Source organism: Petromyzon marinus, unplaced genomic scaffold (genome assembly GCF_048934315.1).
Source record: "Petromyzon marinus isolate PM22_M1 ecotype Great Lakes invasive population unplaced genomic scaffold, UKy_Petmar_22M1.pri1.0 PM_G_Scaffold_10, whole genome shotgun sequence".
Taxonomy (NCBI): domain Eukaryota; kingdom Metazoa; phylum Chordata; class Hyperoartia; order Petromyzontiformes; family Petromyzontidae; genus Petromyzon; species Petromyzon marinus.
The window spans coordinates 2355414-2378102 of NW_027422651.1; the positions used below are offsets into that span (position 1 = coordinate 2355414).

General features: G+C 50.4%; 1 protein-coding gene across 2 annotated transcripts in view; it reads left to right on the forward strand.

Annotated features, from left to right (window-relative positions):
* Positions 1 to 2029: 2029 nt before the first annotated feature.
* Positions 2030 to 22689, forward strand: part of LOC142908600 (uncharacterized) — a 39412-nt gene continuing 18752 nt past the window's right edge. For both annotated transcript variants that reach the window (XM_076059367.1, XM_076059368.1), the window contains exons 1-3: positions 2030 to 2170; positions 2739 to 2937; positions 3792 to 3970. In XM_076059367.1, coding sequence (XP_075915482.1) covers positions 2080 to 2170; positions 2739 to 2937; positions 3792 to 3970 — 469 coding nt within the window. In that variant the 5' untranslated portion in view covers positions 2030 to 2079. The remainder of the gene's footprint in view (positions 2171 to 2738; positions 2938 to 3791; positions 3971 to 22689) is intronic.

Sequence of the window (22689 nt, forward strand, 5' to 3'; positions counted from 1 at the left end):
TGGACGGCTAACTTCAGCTTAATTATTAATTATCTATCACTCGTGACTCACTCTCTCTATACACACACACGTGTGTACATGTACACGATGAGGAGATTATTTACTTTGTTAACAAAACAACCTCGCGGTGGCCTTCAGGGACTGAGAGGCGCTGCCGAGGGCGCGAGGGTGGGGGGAGGCAGCCGGGGCCATGTGACCCGGAGTCACAAAAAGCGCGGGAAATTTTTAAAACCTCGCCTGGTCTACAGGAGGTCGTAGTTCATAGTTTAATTTATTTGGTATAGCCCTGTGAGCCATTCGGCTCTTGAATCGGGTGCAACCTCAACAAACAAAAAAACATGAACAAGAAAACATCTTAATGTGATTATGTGACCGTGCAAACAGAAAATACAGGAAAAAAAACCATCAAAAATATTCCTGAAATAGCACCGTACACCAACTCTGTGTGCAAAAATCCCAGTGGGATGCAAGTCAAAATAACAACAACAACCACAAGACAACTAAGATTAAGGCCATCAGTCTAACTCTGTACTACAATAAACAAAAACATGGCCAAAAACGAAAAAACGTTTTCGAAATCACCAAAATAAAAGCCATAAATGCAATGTTACAGTGATCATAGGGACTGTGACCGAATTTTTAACAATAAACTACATAAATAATTTATAGCACCAAAATCTAGAGCCATATTTTAGGCCACTGAATAGCAGTGGCAGCTAGGGGTGTACAACTCCTCTAGAGCAGTTTTGAGTGAAGATCTCATAGGTAGCGATTCAAGTTGCAGTTTATTGGCAATAGCATTCCAGGTACTCGTTTGAGGCCGAGTCGACCTAGGGGAGGCCCAGCACTGGCTCAGATAATTACCGTCGCCTGGTGTTGGCTGTGAGCGGGAATCCAACTCGGGTCGCTGGGGTTTGTAGCGCGGTGCACTAACCGTTGCACGACCGCTCTCCACACAGCAACGCACACACACACACGGTAGGGTTCTGCTTTTCAGATGGCAGGTTAGCCACGCATCAACACACGGGGTGCGTACGTTGCAATACATGCCGAGTGTCCCAGACCACAGGACGTGAGTTCAGCGATTGAGCAAAGGCACTTTTATCGATGAAAGCGTACTGATACAGTGAGGGAAAAAAAGGATTTGATCCCCTGCTGATTTTGTACGTTTGCCCACTGACGAAGAAATGATCAGTCTATCATTTTAATGGTAGGTTTATTTGAACAGTGAGAGACAGAATAACAACAAGAAATTCAGAAAAACGCATGTCAAAAATGTTATAAATTGATTTGCATTTTAATGAGGGAAATAAGTATTTGACCCCTCTGCAAAACATGACTTAGTACTTGGTGGCAAAACCCTTGTTGGCAATCACAGAGGTCAGACGTTTCTTGTAGTTGGCCACCAGGTTTGCACACATCTCAGGAGGGATTTTGTCCCACTCCTCTTTGCAGATCTTCTCCAAGTCATTAAGGTTCCGAGGCTGACGTTTGGCAACTCGAACCTTCAGCTCCCTCCACAGATTTTCTATGGGATTAAGGTCTGGAGACTGGCTAGGCCACTCCAGGACCTTAATGTGTTTTTTCTTGAGCCACTCCTTTGTTGCCTTGGCCGTGTGTTTTGGGTCATTGTCATGCTGGAATACCCATCCACGACCCATTTTAATGAGGGAAATAAGTATTTGACCCCCTCTCAATCAGAAAGATTTCTGGCTCCCAGGTGTCTTTTATACAGGTAACGAGCTGAGATTAGGAGCACACTCTTAAAGGGAGTGCTCCTAATCTCAGCTTGTTACCTGTATAAAAGACACCTGTCCTAATGTGAATCCATTTCATTAGAACAAATCACCATAATTCCCATGTTATCGAAAATGTATTCGATTACATTTTCCACTCACGACCAACGTCAATTCCAATGCAGTCCCAATAGGGATCGATGCCATTGGCTACATTTTTGACCACTATCGATTCGCATTTGTTATCCCCATAGGAATCGTTCCGAGTTTTTAATTTAACCTTGAATCGATTTCCTCAGCACGTGACTTGGGTGAGGCGGGCGCGTGGCTGTGTGTGGGGTTAATGGCGATGTCGAAACTCTACAAACTTGGCCTACTCTTCCCTTTCATCCTGCCTCTCCTCCACCACCACCTCGTCACGTGCAGCAGCCACGGTGAGCAGAGCCCGAGGTGGTCGATAAATCGGGTGCCAGGTTGTGTGATTGTGGGGGGAGTGGTGGTGCAGTGGTTAGCGCACTGTATGTGTGTGTGGGGAGTGGTGGTGCAGTGGTTAGCGCACTGTGTGGGGAGTGGTGGTGCAGTGGTTAGCGCACTGTGTGATTGTGAGGGGAGCGGTGGTGCAGTGGTTAGCGCACTGTGTGTGTGGGTGGGGAGTGGTGGTGCAGTGGTTAGCGCACTGTGTGTCTGTGAGTGGGGAGTGGTGGTGCAGTGGTTATCGCACTGTGTGTCTGTGAGTGGGGAGTGGTGGTGCAGTGGTTAGCGCACTGTGTGTGTGGGGAGTGGTGGTGCAGTGGTTAGCACACTGTGTGTGTAAGTGTGTGGGGAGTGGTGCTGCAGTGCTTAGCGCACTGTGTGTGAGTGGGGAGTGGTGGTGCAGTGGTTAGCGCACTGTGTGTGTGTGAGTGGGGAGTGGTGGTGCAGTGGTTAGCGCACTGTGTGTGTGTGAGGAGTGGTGGTGCAGTGGTTAGCACACTTTTGAGTGTTTTTTTCCCATCTGCCCAGCTCCGCTGTTCCCACTGAATGTTCGTTTGGAGTCTCGAGACCTCCTGGTGACCCTTTGCTGGGACCCCGTTGAAGTGGCTCCCAGTGGGAATGGAGGGGATAGACCCCCACTTGTTGATCCTTTAACCATCAACTCGACCACCACCACCACGACCAACTCAACGTTCCTGAATGTTACATACACAGTTCAGAGCAAACTGTGAGATGCTCACTCACTCAACCAACCCATTCACCCACTCACTCACCAACCCACTCACCAACCCACTCACCCACTCACTCAGCCACTCACTCACCAACCCACTCACCCACTCACTCACCAACCCACTCACCAACCCACTCACCCACTCACTCAGCCACTCACTCACCAACCCACTCACCCACTCACCAACCCACTCACTCACCCACTCACTCAGCCACTCACTCACCAACCCACTCACCCACTCACCAACCCACTCACCAACCCACTCACCCACTCACTCACCCACTCACTCACCAACCCACTTACTCACCCACTCACTCACCAACCTACTCACCCACTCACTCACCAACCCACTCACTCACCCACTCACCAACCAACTTACCCACTCACCAACCCACTCACCCACCCACTCACCCACTCACCAACCCACTCACTCACCCACTCACCAACCCCCTCACCCACTCACTCACCAACCCACCCACTCACTCACCAACCCACTCACTCACTCACCCACTCACTCACCAACCCATTCACCCACTCACCAACCCACTCACCCATTCACTCACCAACCCACTCACCCACCAACCCACTCACTCACACACACACCCATTCACCCACTCACTCACCAACCCACTCACCCACCAACCCACTCACTGACACACACACCCATTCACCCACTCACTCACCAACCCACTCACCAACCAACCCACTCACTCACTCACACACACACCCATTCACCCACTCACTCACCAACCCACTCACCCACCAACCCACTCACACACACACACACGTCTCTCTCACCCACTGGCTCCTCACCACCCTCACCACTCCTCCCTGTGTCTCTGTCTGCGCAGCTTCAGACTAGCCCGCTGGCAGACCGTCTGCGCTGCCACAACGGAGACGCGGTGCGACGTCTCCTCGGCGCTGGACGATCCCGGTGACCGCTACCTCCTCCGTGTGAGATTCTCCTTCTCATCCTCGCCATCACGATCCTCACCCTGGGTAGCGGTTGTGGTCGTGCCCTTGAGGGAAAGTGAGTGGCACGAGATTGTACATATGCCTGTGTCTTTGTGTGTGTCTCTCTCTCCGTGTCTCTGTGTGTGTGTCTCTCTCTGTGTCTGTGTGTGTGTGTCTCTCTCTGTGTCTCTCTCTCTGTGTCTCTCTTTGTCCGTGCCTGTCTGGTGCTCACTAACAGCACTTGCCCCAACGGTGTTTTTCAGGCTACACGGAGGATCTTTGTCATCTTTGTCTGTGTGTGTCTCTCTGTGTGTTTGTGTCTCTGTGTATGTCTGTGACTTTTTCTGCCTGTGTGTGTGTCTTCGGCTCACATGGGGAGATCACACAAACTCCACTCACTCGCTGTGTAGGACAGGGGAAGATCACACAAACTCCACTCACACTGTAGAACAGGGGGAGATCACACAAACTCCACTCACTTGCTCTGTAGGACAGGGGAAGATCACACAAACTCCACTCACACTGTAGAACAGGGGGAGATCACACAAACTCCACTCACTCGCTGTGTAGGACAGGGGGAGATCACACAAACTCCACTCACACACTCTGTAGGACAGGGGGAGATCACACAAACTCCACTCACTCACTCTGTAGGACAGGGGGAGATCACACAAACTCAACTCACTTGCTGTGTAGGACAGGGGGAGATCACACAAACTCCACTCACACTGTAGAACGGGGAGATCACACAAACTCCACACACTCACTCTGTAGAACAGGGGGAGATCACACAAACTCCACTCACTCACTCTGTAGAACAGGGGGAGATCAAACAAACTCCACTCACTCACTCACTCTGTAGGACAGGGGGAGATCACACAAACTCCACTCACTCTGTAGAACAGGGAGAGATCACACAAACTCCACTCACTCACTCTGTAGAACAGGGGGAGATCACACAAACTCCACTCACTCTGTAGGACAGGGGGAGATCATACAAACTCCACTCTGTAAAACAGGGGGAGATCACACAAACTCCACACACTCACTCTGTAGAACAGGGGGAGATCACACAAACTCCACTCACTCTGTAGGACAGGGGGAGATCATACAAACTCCACTCACTCACTCTGTAGGACAGGGGGAGATCATACAAACTCCACTCACACACTCTGTAGAACAGGGGCAGATCATACAAACTCCACTCACTCACTGTAGAACAGGGAGAGATCACACAAACTCCACTCACTCACTCTGTAGGACAGGGGGAGATCACACAAACTCAACTCACTTGCTGTGTAGGACAGGGGGAGATCACACAAACTCCACTCACTCACTCTGTAGAACAGGGGGAGATCAAACAAACTCCACTCACTCACTCTGTAGGACAGGGGGAGATCACACAAACTCCACTCACTCTGTAGGACAGGGGGAGATCACACAAACTCAACTCACTTGCTGTGTAGGACAGGGGGAGATCACACAAACTCCACTCACTCACTCTGTAGAACAGGGGGAGATCCAACAAACTCCACTCACTCACTCTGTAGGACAGGGGGAGATCACACAAACTCCACTCACTCTGTAGAACAGGGAGAGATCACACAAACTCCACTCACTCACTCTGTAGAACAGGGGGAGATCACACAAACTCCACTCACTCTGTAGGACAGGGGGAGATCATACAAACTCCACTCTGTAAAACAGGGGGAGATCACACAAACTCCACACACTCACTCTGTAGAACAGGGGGAGATCACACAAACTCCACTCACTCTGTAGGACAGGGGGAGATCATACAAACTCCACTCACTCACTCTGTAGGACAGGGGGAGATCATACAAACTCCACTCACACACTCTGTAGAACAGGGGCAGATCATACAAACTCCACTCACTCACTGTAGAACAGGGAGAGATCACACAAACTCCACTCACTCACTCTGTAGGACAGGGGGAGATCACACAAACTCCACTCACTCTGTAGAACAGGGGGAGATCACACAAACTCCACTCACTCTGTAGAACAGGGGGAGATCACACAAACTCCACTCACTCAATCTGTAGAACAGGGGGAGATCATACAAACTCCACTCACTCTGTAGTACAGGGGGAGATCACACAAACTCCACTCACTCTGTAGAACAGGGGGAGATCACAAACTCCACTCACACACTCTGTAGGACAGGGAGAGATCATACAAACTCCACTCACACACTCTGTAGGACAGGGGGAGATCACACAAACTCCACTCACACTCACTCTGTGGAACAGGGGGAGATCACACAAACTCCACTCACTCTGTAGAACAGGGGGAGATCACACAAACTCCACTCACTCACTCTGTAGGACAAGGGGAGATCACACAAACTCGACTCACTCGCTGTGTAGGACAGGGGGAGATCACACAAACTCCACTCACTCTGTAGAACAGGGGGAGATCACAAACTCCATTCACTCACTCTGTAGGACAGGGGGAGATCATACAAACTCAACTCACTCACTCACTCTGTAGGACAGGGGGAGATCACACAAACTCCACTCACTCACTCTGTAGGACAGGGGGAGATCACACAAACTCAACTCACTTGCTGTGTAGGACAGGGGGAGATCACACAAACTCCACTCACACTGTAGAACAGGGGGAGATCACACAAACTCCACACACTCACTCTGTAGAACAGGGGGAGATCACACAAACTCCACTCACTCACTCTGTAGAACAGGGGGAGATCAAACAAACTCCACTCACTCACTCTGTAGGACAGGGGGAGATCACACAAACTCCACTCACTCTGTAGAACAGGGAGAGATCACACAAACTCCACTCACTCACTCTGTAGAACAGGGGGAGATCACACAAACTCCACTCACTCTGTAGGACAGGGGGAGATCATACAAACTCCACTCTGTAAAACAGGGGGAGATCACACAAACTCCACACACTCACTCTGTAGAACAGGGGGAGATCACACAAACTCCACTCACTCTGTAGGACAGGGGGAGATCATACAAACTCCACTCACTCACTCTGTAGGACAGGGGGAGATCATACAAACTCCACTCACACACTCTGTAGAACAGGGGCAGATCATACAAACTCCACTCACACACTCTGTAGAACAGGGAGAGATCACACAAACTCCACTCACTCACTCTGTAGGACAGGGGGAGATCACACAAACTCAACTCACTTGCTGTGTAGGACAGGGGGAGATCACACAAACTCCACTCACTCACTCTGTAGGACAGGGGGAGATCACACAAACTCCACTCACTCTGTAGGACAGGGGGAGATCACACAAACTCAACTCACTTGCTGTGTAGGACAGGGGGAGATCACACAAACTCCACTCACTCACTCTGTAGAACAGGGGGAGATCAAACAAACTCCACTCACTCACTCTGTAGGACAGGGGGAGATCACACAAACTCCACTCACTCTGTAGAACAGGGAGAGATCACACAAACTCCACTCACTCACTCTGTAGAACAGGGGGAGATCACACAAACTCCACTCACTCACTCTGTAGAACAGGGGGAGATCAAACAAACTCCACTCACTCACTCTGTAGGACAGGGGGAGATCACACAAACTCCACTCACTCTGTAGGACAGGGGGAGATCATACAAACTCCACTCTGTAAAACAGGGGGAGATCACACAAACTCCACACACTCACTCTGTAGAACAGGGGGAGATCACACAAACTCCACTCACTCTGTAGGACAGGGGGAGATCATACAAACTCCACTCACTCACTCTGTAGGACAGGGGGAGATCATACAAACTCCACTCACACACTCTGTAGAACAGGGGCAGATCATACAAACTCCACTCACTCACTGTAGAACAGGGAGAGATCACACAAACTCCACTCACTCACTCTGTAGGACAGGGGGAGATCACACAAACTCCACTCACTCTGTAGAACAGGGGGAGATCACACAAACTCCACTCACTCTGTAGAACAGGGGGAGATCACACAAACTCCACTCACTCAATCTGTAGAACAGGGGGAGATCATACAAACTCCACTCACTCTGTAGTACAGGGGGAGATCACACAAACTCCACTCACTCTGTAGAACAGGGGGAGATCACAAACTCCACTCACACACTCTGTAGGACAGGGAGAGATCATACAAACTCCACTCACACACTCTGTAGGACAGGGGGAGATCACACAAACTCCACTCACACTCACTCTGTGGAACAGGGGGAGATCACACAAACTCCACTCACTCTGTAGAACAGGGGGAGATCACACAAACTCCAATCACTCACACTGTAGGACAGGGGGAGATCATACAAACTCCAATCACACACTCTGTAGGACAGGGGGAGATCACACAAACCCCACTCACACTCACTCCGTGGAACAGGGGGAGATCACACAAACTCCACTCACTCTGTAGAACAGGGGGAGATCACACAAACTCCACTCACTCTGTATAACAGGGGGAGATCACACAAACTCCACTCACTCTGTAGGACAGGGGGAGATCACACAAACTCCACTCACTCTGTAGGACAGGGGGAGATCACACAAACTCCACTCACTCATTCACTCTGTAGGACAGGGGGAGATCACACAAACTCCACTCACTCTGTAGGACAGGGGGAGATCACACAAACTCCACTCACACACTCTGTAGGACAGGGGAAGATCACACAAACTTCACTCACTCTGTAGGACAGGGGGAGATCACACAAGCTCTACTCATTCACTCTGTAGGACAGGGGGAGATCACACAAACTCCACTCACACACTCTGTCGGACAGGGGGAGATCACACAAACTCCACTCACTCTGTAGGACAGGGAAAGATCACACAAACTCCACTCACTCACTCTGTAGTACAGGGGGAGATCACACAAACTCCACTCATTCACTCTGTAGGACAGGGGGAGATCATACAAACTCCACTCACTCTGTAAAACAGGGGGAGATCACACAAACTCCACACACTCCTTCTGTGGAACAGGGGGAGATCACACAAACTCTACTCACTCTGTAGGACAGGGGGAGATCATACAAACTCCACTCACTCACTGTAGAACAGGGGGAGATCACACAAACTCCACTCACTCTGTAGGACGGGGAGATCACACAAACTCCACTCACTCTGTAGGACAGGGGGAGATCACACAAACTCCACTCACTCTGTAGAACAGGGGGAGATCACACAAACTCCACTCACTCTGTAGGACAGGGGGAGATCACACAAACTCCACTCACTCTGTAGGACAGGGGGAGATCACACAAACTCCACTCACTCACTCTGTAGGACAGGGGGAGATCACACAAACTCCACTCACTCACTCTGTAGGACAGGGGGAGATCACACAAACTCCACTCACTCTGTAAAACAGGGGGAGATCACACAAACTTCACACACTCACTATGTAGAACAGGGGGAGATCACACAAACTCCACTCACTCACTGTCGGACAGGGGGAGATCACACAAACTCCACTCACACACTCTGTAGGACAGGGGGAGATCACACAAACTCCACTCACTCTGTAGGACAGGGGGAGATTACACAAACTCCACTCACTCTGTAGGACAGGGGGAGATCACACAAACTTCACTCACTCTGTAGGACAGGGGGAGATCACACAAACTCCACTCACTCTGTAGAACAGGGGGAGATCACACAAACTCCACTCACTCAATCTGTAGAACAGGGGGAGATCATACAAACTCCACTCACTCTGTAGTACAGGGGGAGATCACACAAACTCCACTCACTCTGTAGAACAGGGGGAGATCACACAAACTCCACTCACACACTCTGTAGGACAGGGGGAGATCATACAAACTCCACTCACACACTCTGTAGGACAGGGGGAGATCACACAAACTCCACTCACACTCACTCTGTGGAACAGGGGGAGATCACACAAACTCCACTCACTCTGTAGAACAGGGGGAGATCACACAAACTCCACTCACACACTCTGTAGGACAGGGGGAGATCATACAAACTCCACTCACACACTCTGTAGGACAGGGGGAGATCACACAAACTCCACTCACACTCACTCTGTGGAACAGGGGGAGATCGCACAAACTCCACTCACTCTGTAGGACAGGGGGAGATCACACAAACTCCACTCACTCACTCTGTAGGACAGGGGGAGATCACACAAACTCCACTCACTCTGTAAAACAGGGGGAGATCACACAAACTTCACACACTCACTATGTAGAACAGGGGGAGATCACACAAACTCCACTCACTCACTGTAGGACAGGGGGAGATCACACAAACTCCACTCACACACTCTGTAGGACAGGGGGAGATCACACAAACTCCACTCACTCTGTAGGACAGGGGGAGATTACACAAACTCCACTCACTCTGTAGGACAGGGGGAGATCACACAAACTTCACTCACTCTGTAGGACAGGGGGAGATCACACAAACTCCACTCACTCTGTAGAACAGGGGGAGATCACACAAACTCCACTCACTCAATCTGTAGAACAGGGGGAGATCATACAAACTCCACTCACTCTGTAGTACAGGGGGAGATCACACAAACTCCACTCACTCTGTAGAACAGGGGGAGATCACACAAACTCCACTCACACACTCTGTAGGACAGGGGGAGATCATACAAACTCCACTCACACACTCTGTAGGACAGGGGGAGATCACACAAACTCCACTCACACTCACTCTGTGGAACAGGGGGAGATCACACAAACTCCACTCACTCTGTAGAACAGGGGGAGATCACACAAACTCCACTCACACACTCTGTAGGACAGGGGGAGATCATACAAACTCCACTCACACACTCTGTAGGACAGGGGGAGATCACACAAACTCCACTCACACTCACTCTGTGGAACAGGGGGAGATCGCACAAACTCCACTCACTCCGTAGAACAGGGGGAGATCACACAAACTCCACTCACACACTCTGTAGGACAGGGGGAGATCATACAAACTCCACTCACACACTCTGTAGGACAGGGGGAGATCACACAAACTCCACTCACTCTGTAGAACAGGGGGAGATCACACAAACTCCACTCACTCTGTAGAACAGGGGGAGATCACACAAATTCCAATCACACACTCTGTAGGACAGGGGGAGATCACACAAACTCCACTCACACTCACTCTGTGGAACAGGGGGAGATCACACAAACTCCACTCACTCTGTAGAACAGGGGGAGATCACACAAACTCCACTCACTCTGTAGAACAGGGGGAGATCACACAAACTCCACTCACTCTGTAGGACAGGGGGAGATCACACAAACTCCACTCACTCTGTAGGACAGGGGGAGATCACACAAACTCCACTCACTCACTCACTCTGTAGGACAGGGGGAGATCACACAAACTCCACTCACTCTGTAGGACAGGGGGAGATCACACAAACTCCACTCACACACTCTGTAGGACAGGGGAAGATCACACAAACTTCACTCACTCTGTAGGACAGGGGGAGATCACACAAGCTCTAATCATTCACTCTGTAGGACAGGGGGAGATCACACAAACTCCACTCACACACTCTGTCGAACAGGGGGAGATCACACAAACTCCACTCACTCTGTAGGACAGGGAGAGATCACACAAACTCCACTCACTCACTCTGTAGTACAGGGGGAGATCACACAAACTCCACTCATTCACTCTGTAGGACAGGGGGAGATCATACAAACTCCACTCACTCTGTAAAACAGGGGGAGATCACACAAACTCCACACACTCCTTCTGTGGAACAGGGGGAGATCACACAAACTCTACTCACTCTGTAGGACAGGGGGAGATCATACAAACTCCACTCACTCACTGTAGAACAGGGGGGGATCACACAAACTCCACTCACTCTGTAGGACAGGGGGAGATCACATAAACTCCACTCACTCACTCTGTAGGACAGGGGGAGATCACACAAACTCCACTCACTCTGTAGAACAGGGGGAGATCACACAAACTCCACTCACTCTGTAGGACAGGGGGAGATCACACAAACTCCACTCACTCTGTAGGACAGGGGGAGATCACACAAACTCCACTCACTCACTCTGTAGGACAGGGGGAGATCACACAAACTCCACTCACTCTGTAAAATAGGGGGAGATCACACAAACTTCACACACTCACTCTGTAGAACAGGGGGAGATCACACAAACTCCACTCACTCACTGTAGGACAGGGGGAGATCACACAAACTCCACTCACACACTCTGTAGGACAGTGGGAGATCACACAAACTCCACTCACTCTGTAGGACAGGGGGAGATTACACAAACTTCACTCACTCTGTAGGACAGGGGGAGATCACACAAACTTCACTCACTCTGAGGACAGGGGGAGATCACACAAACTCCACTCACTCTGTAGAACAGGGGGAGATCACACAAACTCCACTCACTCAATCTGTAGAACAGGGGGAGATCATACAAACTCCACTCACTCTGTAGTACAGGGGGAGATCACACAAACTCCACTCACTCTGTAGAACAGGGGGAGATCACACAAACTCCACTCACACACTCTGTAGGACAGGGGGAGATCATACAAACTCCACTCACACACTCTGTAGGACAGGGGGAGATCACACAAACTCCACTCACACTCACTCTGTGGAACAGGGGGAGATCACACAAACTCCACTCACTCTGTAGAACAGGGGTAGATCACACAAACTCCACTCACACACTCTGTAGGACAGGGGGAGATCATACAAACTCCACTCACACACTCTGTAGGACAGGGGGAGATCACACAAACTCCACTCACACTCACTCTGTGGAACAGGGGGAGATCACACAAACTCCACTCACTCTGTAGAACAGGGGGAGATCACACAAACTCCACTCACACACTCTGTAGGACAGGGGGAGATCATACAAACTCCACTCACACACTCTGTAGGACAGGGGGAGATCACACAAACTCCACTCACTCTGTAGAACAGGGGGAGATCACACAAACTCCACTCACTCTGTAGAACAGGGGGAGATCACACAAACTCCAATCACACACTCTGTAGGACAGGGGGAGATCACACAAACTCCACTCACACTCACTCTGTGGAACAGGGGGAGATCACACAAACTCCACTCACTCTGTAGAACAGGGGGAGATCACACAAACTCCACTCACTCTGTAGAACAGGGGGAGATCACACAAACTCCACTCACTCTGTAGGACAGGGGGAGATCACACAAACTCCACTCACTCTGTAGGACAGGGGGAGATCACACAAACTCCACTCACACACTCTGTAGGACAGGGGAAGATCACACAAACTTTATTCACTCTGTAGGACAGGGGGAGATCACACAAGCTCTACTCATTCACTCTGTAGGACAGGGGGAGATCACACAAACTCCACTCACACACTCTGTCGAACAGGGGGAGATCACACAAACTCCACTCACTCTGTAGGACAGGGGGAGATCACACAAACTCCACTCACTCCGTAGAACAGGGGGAGATCACACAAACTCCACTCACACACTCTGTAGGACAGGGGGAGATCATACAAACTCCACTCACACACTCTGTAGGACAGGGGGAGATCACACAAACTCCACTCACTCTGTAGAACAGGGGGAGATCACACAAACTCCACTCACTCTGTAGAACAGGGGGAGATCACACAAACTCCAATCACACACTCTGTAGGACAGGGGGAGATCACACAAACTCCACTCACACTCACTCTGTGGAACAGGGGGAGATCACACAAACTCCACTCACTCTGTAGAACAGGGGGAGATCACACAAACTCCACTCACTCTGTAGAACAGGGGGAGATCACACAAACTCCACTCACACACTCTGTAGGACAGGGGGAGATCACACAAACTCCACTCACTCTGTAAAACAGGGGGAGATCACACAAACTTCACACACTCACTCTGTAGAACAGGGGGAGATCACACAAACTCCACTCACTCACTGTAGGACAGGGGGAGATCACACAAACTCCACTCACACACTCTGTAGGACAGTGGGAGATCACACAAACTCCACTCACTCTGTAGGACAGGGGGAGATTACACAAACTTCACTCACTCTGTAGGACAGGGGGAGATCACACAAACTTCACTCACTCTGAGGACAGGGGGAGATCACACAAACTCCACTCACTCTGTAGAACAGGGGGAGATCACACAAACTCCACTCACTCAATCTGTAGAACAGGGGGAGATCATACAAACTCCACTCACTCTGTAGTACAGGGGGAGATCACACAAACTCCACTCACTCTGTAGAACAGGGGGAGATCACACAAACTCCACTCACTCAATCTGTAGAACAGGGGGAGATCATACAAACTCCACTCACTCTGTAGTACAGGGGGAGATCACACAAACTCCACTCACTCTGTAGAACAGGGGGAGATCACACAAACTCCACTCACACACTCTGTAGGACAGGGGGAGATCATACAAACTCCACTCACACACTCTGTAGGACAGGGGGAGATCACACAAACTCCACTCACACTCACTCTGTGGAACAGGGGGAGATCACACAAACTCCACTCACTCTGTAGAACAGGGGTAGATCACACAAACTCCACTCACACACTCTGTAGGACAGGGGGAGATCATACAAACTCCACTCACACACTCTGTAGGACAGGGGGAGATCACACAAACTCCACTCACACTCACTCTGTGGAACAGGGGGAGATCACACAAACTCCACTCACACACTCTGTAGGACAGGGGGAGATCATACAAACTCCACTCACACACTCTGTAGGACAGGGGGAGATCACACAAACTCCACTCACTCTGTAGAACAGGGGGAGATCACACAAACTCCACTCACTCTGTAGAACAGGGGGAGATCACACAAACTCCAATCACACACTCTGTAGGACAGGGGGAGATCACACAAACTCCACTCACACTCACTCTGTGGAACAGGGGGAGATCACACAAACTCCACTCACTCTGTAGAACAGGGGGAGATCACACAAACTCCACTCACTCTGTAGAACAGGGGGAGATCACACAAACTCCACTCACTCTGTAGGACAGGGGGAGATCACACAAACTCCACTCACTCTGTAGGACAGGGGGAGATCACACAAACTCCACTCACACACTCTGTAGGACAGGGGAAGATCACACAAACTTTACTCACTCTGTAGGACAGGGGGAGATCACACAAGCTCTACTCATTCACTCTGTAGGACAGGGGGAGATCACACAAACTCCACTCACACACTCTGTCGAACAGGGGGAGATCACACAAACTCCACTCACTCTGTAGGACAGGGGGAGATCACACAAACTCCACTCACTCTGTAAAACAGGGGGAGATCACACAAACTTCACACACTCACTCTGTAGAACAGGGGGAGATCACACAAACTCCACTCACTCACTGTAGGACAGGGGGAGATCACACAAACTCCACTCACACACTCTGTAGGACAGTGGGAGATCACACAAACTCCACTCACTCTGTAGGACAGGGGGAGATTACACAAACTTCACTCACTCTGTAGGACAGGGGGAGATCACACAAACTTCACTCACTCTGAGGACAGGGGGAGATCACACAAACTCCACTCACTCTGTAGAACAGGGGGAGATCACACAAACTCCACTCACTCAATCTGTAGAACAGGGGGAGATCATACAAACTCCACTCACTCTGTAGTACAGGGGGAGATCACACAAACTCCACTCACTCTGTAGAACAGGGGGAGATCACACAAACTCCACTCACTCAATCTGTAGAACAGGGGGAGATCATACAAACTCCACTCACTCTGTAGTACAGGGGGAGATCACACAAACTCCACTCACTCTGTAGAACAGGGGGAGATCACACAAACTCCACTCACACACTCTGTAGGACAGGGGGAGATCATACAAACTCCACTCACACACTCTGTAGGACAGGGGGAGATCACACAAACTCCACTCACACTCACTCTGTGGAACAGGGGGAGATCACACAAACTCCACTCACTCTGTAGAACAGGGGGAGATCACACAAACTCCACTCACACACTCTGTGGGACAGGGGGAGATCATACAAACTCCACTCACACACTGTAGGACAGGGGGAGATCACACAAACTCCACTCACACTCACTCTGTGGAACAGGGGGAGATCACACAAACTCCACTCACTCTGTAGAACAGGGGGAGATCACACAAACTCCACTCACACACTCTGTAGGACAGGGGGAGATCATACAAACTCCACTCACACACTCTGTAGGACAGGGGGAGATCACACAAACTCCACTCACTCTGTAGAACAGGGGGAGATCACACAAACTCCACTCACTCTGTAGAACAGGGGGAGATCACACAAACTCCAATCACACACTCTGTAGGACAGGGGGAGATCACACAAACTCCACTCACACTCACTCTGTGGAACAGGGGGAGATCACACAAACTCCACTCACTCTGTAGAACAGGGGGAGATCACACAAACTCCACTCACTCTGTAGAACAGGGGGAGATCACACAAACTCCACTCACTCTGTAGGACAGGGGGAGATCACACAAACTCCACTCACTCTGTAGGACAGGGGGAGATCACACAAACTCCACTCACTCACTCACTCTGTAGGACAGGGGGAGATCACACAAACTCCACTCACTCTGTAGGACAGGGGGAGATCACACAAACTCCACTCACACACTCTGTAGGACAGGGGAAGATCACACAAACTTTACTCACTCTGTAGGACAGGGGGAGATCACACAAGCTCTACTCATTCACTCTGTAGGACAGGGGGAGATCACACAAACTCCACTCACACACTCTGTCGAACAGGGGGAGATCACACAAACTCCACTCACTCTGTAGGACAGGGGGAGATCATACAAACTCCACTCACTCACTCTGTAGTACAGGGGGAGATCATACAAACTCCACTCACTCTGTAAAACAGGGGGAGATCACACAAACTCCACACACTCCTTCTGTGGAACAGGGGGAGATCACACAAACTCTACTCACTCTGTAGGACAGGGGGAGATCATACAAACTCCACTCACTCACTGTAGAACAGCGGGGGATCACACAAACTCCACTCACTCTGTAGGACAGGGGGAGATCACACAAACTCCACTCACTCACTCTGTAGGACAGGGGGAGATCACACAAACTCCACTCACTCTGTAGAACAGGGGGAGATCACACAAACTCCACTCACTCTGTAGGACAGGGGGAGATCACACAAACTCCACTCACTCTGTAGGACAGGGGGAGATCACACAAACTCCACTCACTCACTCTGTAGGACAGGGGGAGATCACACAAACTCCACTCACTCTGTAAAACAGGGGGAGATCACACAAACTTCACACACTCACTCTGTAGAACAGGGGGAGATCACACAAACTCCACTCACTCACTGTAGGACAGGGGGAGATCACACAAACTCCACTCACACACTCTGTAGGACAGTGGGAGATCACACAAACTCCACTCACTCTGTAGGACAGGGGGAGATTACACAAACTTCACTCACTCTGTAGGACAGGGGGAGATCACACAAACTTCACTCACTCTGAGGACAGGGGGAGATCACACAAACTCCACTCACTCTGTAGAACAGGGGGAGATCACACAAACTCCACTCACTCAATCTGTAGAACAGGGGGAGATCATACAAACTCCACTCACTCTGTAGTACAGGGGGAGATCACACAAACTCCACTCCCTCTGTAGAACAGGGGGAGATCACACAAACTCCACTCACACACTCTGTAGGACAGGGGGAGATCATTCAAACTCCACTCACACACTCTGTAGGACAGGGGGAGATCACACAAACTCCACTCACACTCACTCTGTGGAACAGGGGGAGATCACACAAACTCCACTCACTCTGTAGAACAGGGGGAGATCACACAAACTCCACTCACACACTCTGTAGGACAGGGGGAGATCATACAAACTCCACTCACACACTCTGTAGGACAGGGGGAGATCACACAAACTCCACTCACACTCACTCTGTGGAACAGGGGGAGATCACACAAACTCCACTCACACTGTAGGACAGGGGGAGATCATACAAACTCCAATCACACACTCTGTAGGACAGGGGGAGATCACACAAACTCCACTCACACTCACTCTGTGGAACAGGGGGAGATCACACAAACTCCACTCACTCTGTAAAACAGGGGGAGATCACACAAACTTCACACACTCACTCTGTAGAACAGGGGGAGATCACACAAACTCCACTCACTCACTGTAGGACAGGGGGAGATCACACAAACTCCACTCACACACTCTGTAGGACAGTGGGAGATCACACAAACTCCACTCACTCTGTAGGACAGGGGGAGATTACACAAACTTCACTCACTCTGTAGGACAGGGGGAGATCACACAAACTCCACTCACTCTGTAGAACAGGGGGAGATCACACAAACTCCACTCACACACTCTGTAGGACAGGGGGAGATCATACAAACTCCACTCACACACTCTGTAGGACAGGGGGAGATCACACAAACTCCACTCACTCTGTAGAACAGGGGGAGATCACACAAACTCCACTCACTCTGTAGAACAGGGGGAGATCACACAAACTCCAATCACACACTCTGTAGGACAGGGGGAGATCACACAAACTCCACTCACACTCACTCTGTGGAACAGGGGGAGATCACACAAACTCCACTCACTCTGTAGAACAGGGGGAGATCACACAAACTCCACTCACTCTGTAGAACAGGGGGAGATCACACAAACTCCACTCACTCTGTAGGACAGGGGGAGATCACACAAACTCCACTCACTCTGTAGGACAGGGGGAGATCACACAAACTCCACTCACACACTCTGTAGGACAGGGGAAGATCACACAAACTTTACTCACTCTGTAGGACAGGGGGAGATCACACAAGCTCTACTCATTCACTCTGTAGGACAGGGGGAGATCACACAAACTCCACTCACACACTCTGTCGAACAGGGGGAGATCACACAAACTCCACTCACTCTGTAGGACAGGGGGAGATCACACAAACTCCACTCACTCTGTAAAACAGGGGGAGATCACACAAACTTCACACACTCACTCTGTAGAACAGGGGGAGATCACACAAACTCCACTCACTCACTGTAGGACAGGGGGAGATCACACAAACTCCACTCACACACTCTGTAGGACAGTGGGAGATCACACAAACTCCACTCACTCTGTAGGACAGGGGGAGATTACACAAACTTCACTCACTCTGTAGGACAGGGGGAGATCACACAAACTTCACTCACTCTGAGGACAGGGGGAGATCACACAAACTCCACTCACTCTGTAGAACAGGGGGAGATCACACAAACTCCACTCACTCAATCTGTAGAACAGGGGGAGATCATACAAACTCCACTCACTCTGTAGTACAGGGGGAGATCACACAAACTCCACTCACTCTGTAGAACAGGGGGAGATCACACAAACTCCACTCACTCAATCTGTAGAACAGGGGGAGATCATACAAACTCCACTCACTCTGTAGTACAGGGGGAGATCACACAAACTCCACTCACTCTGTAGAACAGGGGGAGATCACACAAACTCCACTCACACACTCTGTAGGACAGGGGGAGATCATACAAACTCCACTCACACACTCTGTAGGACAGGGGGAGATCACACAAACTCCACTCACACTCACTCTGTGGAACAGGGGGAGATCACACAAACTCCACTCACTCTGTAGAACAGGGGGAGATCACACAAACTCCACTCACACACTCTGTAGGACAGGGGGAGATCATACAAACTCCACTCACACACTCTGTAGGACAGGGGGAGATCACACAAACTCCACTCACTCTGTAGAACAGGGGGAGATCACACAAACTCCACTCACTCTGTAGAACAGGGGGAGATCACACAAACTCCAATCACACACTCTGTAGGACAGGGGGAGATCACACAAACTCCACTCACACTCACTCTGTGGAACAGGGGGAGATCACACAAACTCCACTCACTCTGTAGAACAGGGGGAGATCACACAAACTCCACTCACTCTGTAGAACAGGGGGAGATCACACAAACTCCACTCACTCTGTAGGACAGGGGGAGATCACACAAACTCCACTCACTCTGTAGGACAGGGGGAGATCACACAAACTCCACTCACTCACTCACTCTGTAGGACAGGGGGAGATCACACAAACTCCACTCACTCTGTAGGACAGGGGGAGATCACACAAACTCCACTCACACACTCTGTAGGACAGGGGAAGATCACACAAACTTTACTCACTCTGTAGGACAGGGGGAGATCACACAAGCTCTACTCATTCACTCTGTAGGACAGGGGGAGATCACACAAACTCCACTCACACACTCTGTCGAACAGGGGGAGATCACACAAACTCCACTCACTCTGTAGGACAGGGGGAGATCATACAAACTCCACTCACTCACTCTGTAGTACAGGGGGAGATCATACAAACTCCACTCACTCACTGTAGAACAGGGGGGGATCACACAAACTCCACTCACTCTGTAGGACAGGGGGAGATCACACAAACTCCACTCACTCACTCTGTAGGACAGGGGGAGATCACACAAACTCCACTCACTCTGTAGAACAGGGGGAGATCACACAAACTCCACTCACTCTGTAGGACAGGGGGAGATCACACAAACTCCACTCACTCTGTAGGACAGGGGGAGATCACACAAACTCCACTCACTCACTCTGTAGGACAGGGGGAGATCACACAAACTCCACTCACTCTGTAAAACAGGGGGAGATCACACAAACTTCACACACTCACTCTGTAGAACAGGGGGAGATCACACAAACTCCACTCACTCACTGTAGGACAGGGGGAGATCACACAAACTCCACTCACACACTCTGTAGGACAGTGGGAGATCACACAAACTCCACTCACTCTGTAGGACAGGGGGAGATTACACAAACTTCACTCACTCTGTAGGACAGGGGGAGATCACACAAACTTCACTCACTCTGAGGACAGGGGGAGATCACACAAACTCCACTCACTCTGTAGAACAGGGGGAGATCACACAAACTCCACTCACTCAATCTGTAGAACAGGGGGAGATCATACAAACTCCACTCACTCTGTAGTACAGGGGGAGATCACACAAACTCCACTCACTCTGTAGAACAGGGGGAGATCACACAAACTCCACTCACACACTCTGTAGGACAGGGGGAGATCATACAAACTCCACTCACACACTCTGTAGGACAGGGGGAGATCACACAAACTCCACTCACACTCACTCTGTGGAACAGGGGGAGATCACACAAACTCCACTCACTCTGTAGAACAGGGGGAGATCACACAAACTCCACTCACACACTCTGTAGGACAGGGGGAGATCATACAAACTCCACTCACACACTCTGTAGGACTCGGGGAGATCACACAAACTCCAATCACTCTGTAGGACAGGGGGAGATCACACAAACTCCACTCACTCTGTAGAACAGGGGGAGATCACACAAACTCCACTCACACACTCTGTAGGACAGGGGGATATCACACAAACTGCACTCACTCTGTAGGACAGGGGGAGATCACACAAACTCCACACACTCTGTAGAACAGGGGGAGATCACACAAACTCCACTCACTCACTCTGTAGGACAGGGTGAGATCACACAAACTCCACTCACTCTGTAGAACAGGGGGAGATCACACAAACTCCACTCACTCTGTAGGACAGGGGGAGATCACACAAACTCCACTCACTCTGTAGGACAGGGGGAGATCACACAAACTCCACTCACTCACTCTGTAGGACAGGGGGAGATCACACAAACTCCACTCATTCACTCTGTAGGACAGGGGGAGATCACACAAACTCCACTCACTCTGTAAAACAGGGGGAGATCACACAAACTTCACACACTCACTCTGTAGAACAGGGGGAGATCACACAAACTCCACTCACTCACTGTAGGACAGGGGGAGATCACATAAACTCCACTCACTCACTCTGTAGGACAGGGGGAGATCACACAAACTTCACTCTTTCTGTAGGACTGGGGGAGATCACACAAACTCCACTCACTCTGTAGAACAGGGGGAGATCACACAAACTCCACTCACACACTCTGTAGGACAGGGGGATATCACACAAACTCCACTCACTCTGTAGGACAGGGGGAGCTCACAAAAACTCCACACACTCTGTAGAACAGGGGGAGATCACACCAACTGCACACACTCTGTAGGACAGGGGGAGATCACACAAACTCCACTCACACTCACTCTGTAGGACAGGGGGAGATCACACAAACTCCACTTACTCTGTAGAACAGGGGGAGATCACACAAACTCCACTCACTCACTCTGTAGGACAGGGGGAGATCACACAAACTCAACTCACTCTGTAGTACAGGGGGATATCACACAAACTCCACACACTCTGTAGGACAGGGGGAGATCACACAAACTCCACTCACTCACTCTGTAGGACAGGGGGAGATCACACAAACTCCACTCACTCTGTAAAACAGGGGGAGATCACACAAACTCCACACACTCACTCTGTAGAACAGGGGGAGATCACACAAACTCCACTCACTCACTGTAGGACAGGGGGAGATCACACAAACTCCACTCACACACTCTGTAGGACAGGGGGAGATCACACAAACTCCACTCACTCTGTAGGACAGGGGGAGATCACACAAACTCCACTCACTCTGTAGGACAGGGGGAGATCACACAAACTCCACTCACTCACTCTGTAGGACAGGGGGAGATCACACAAACTGCACTCACTCTGTAAAACAGGGGGAGATCA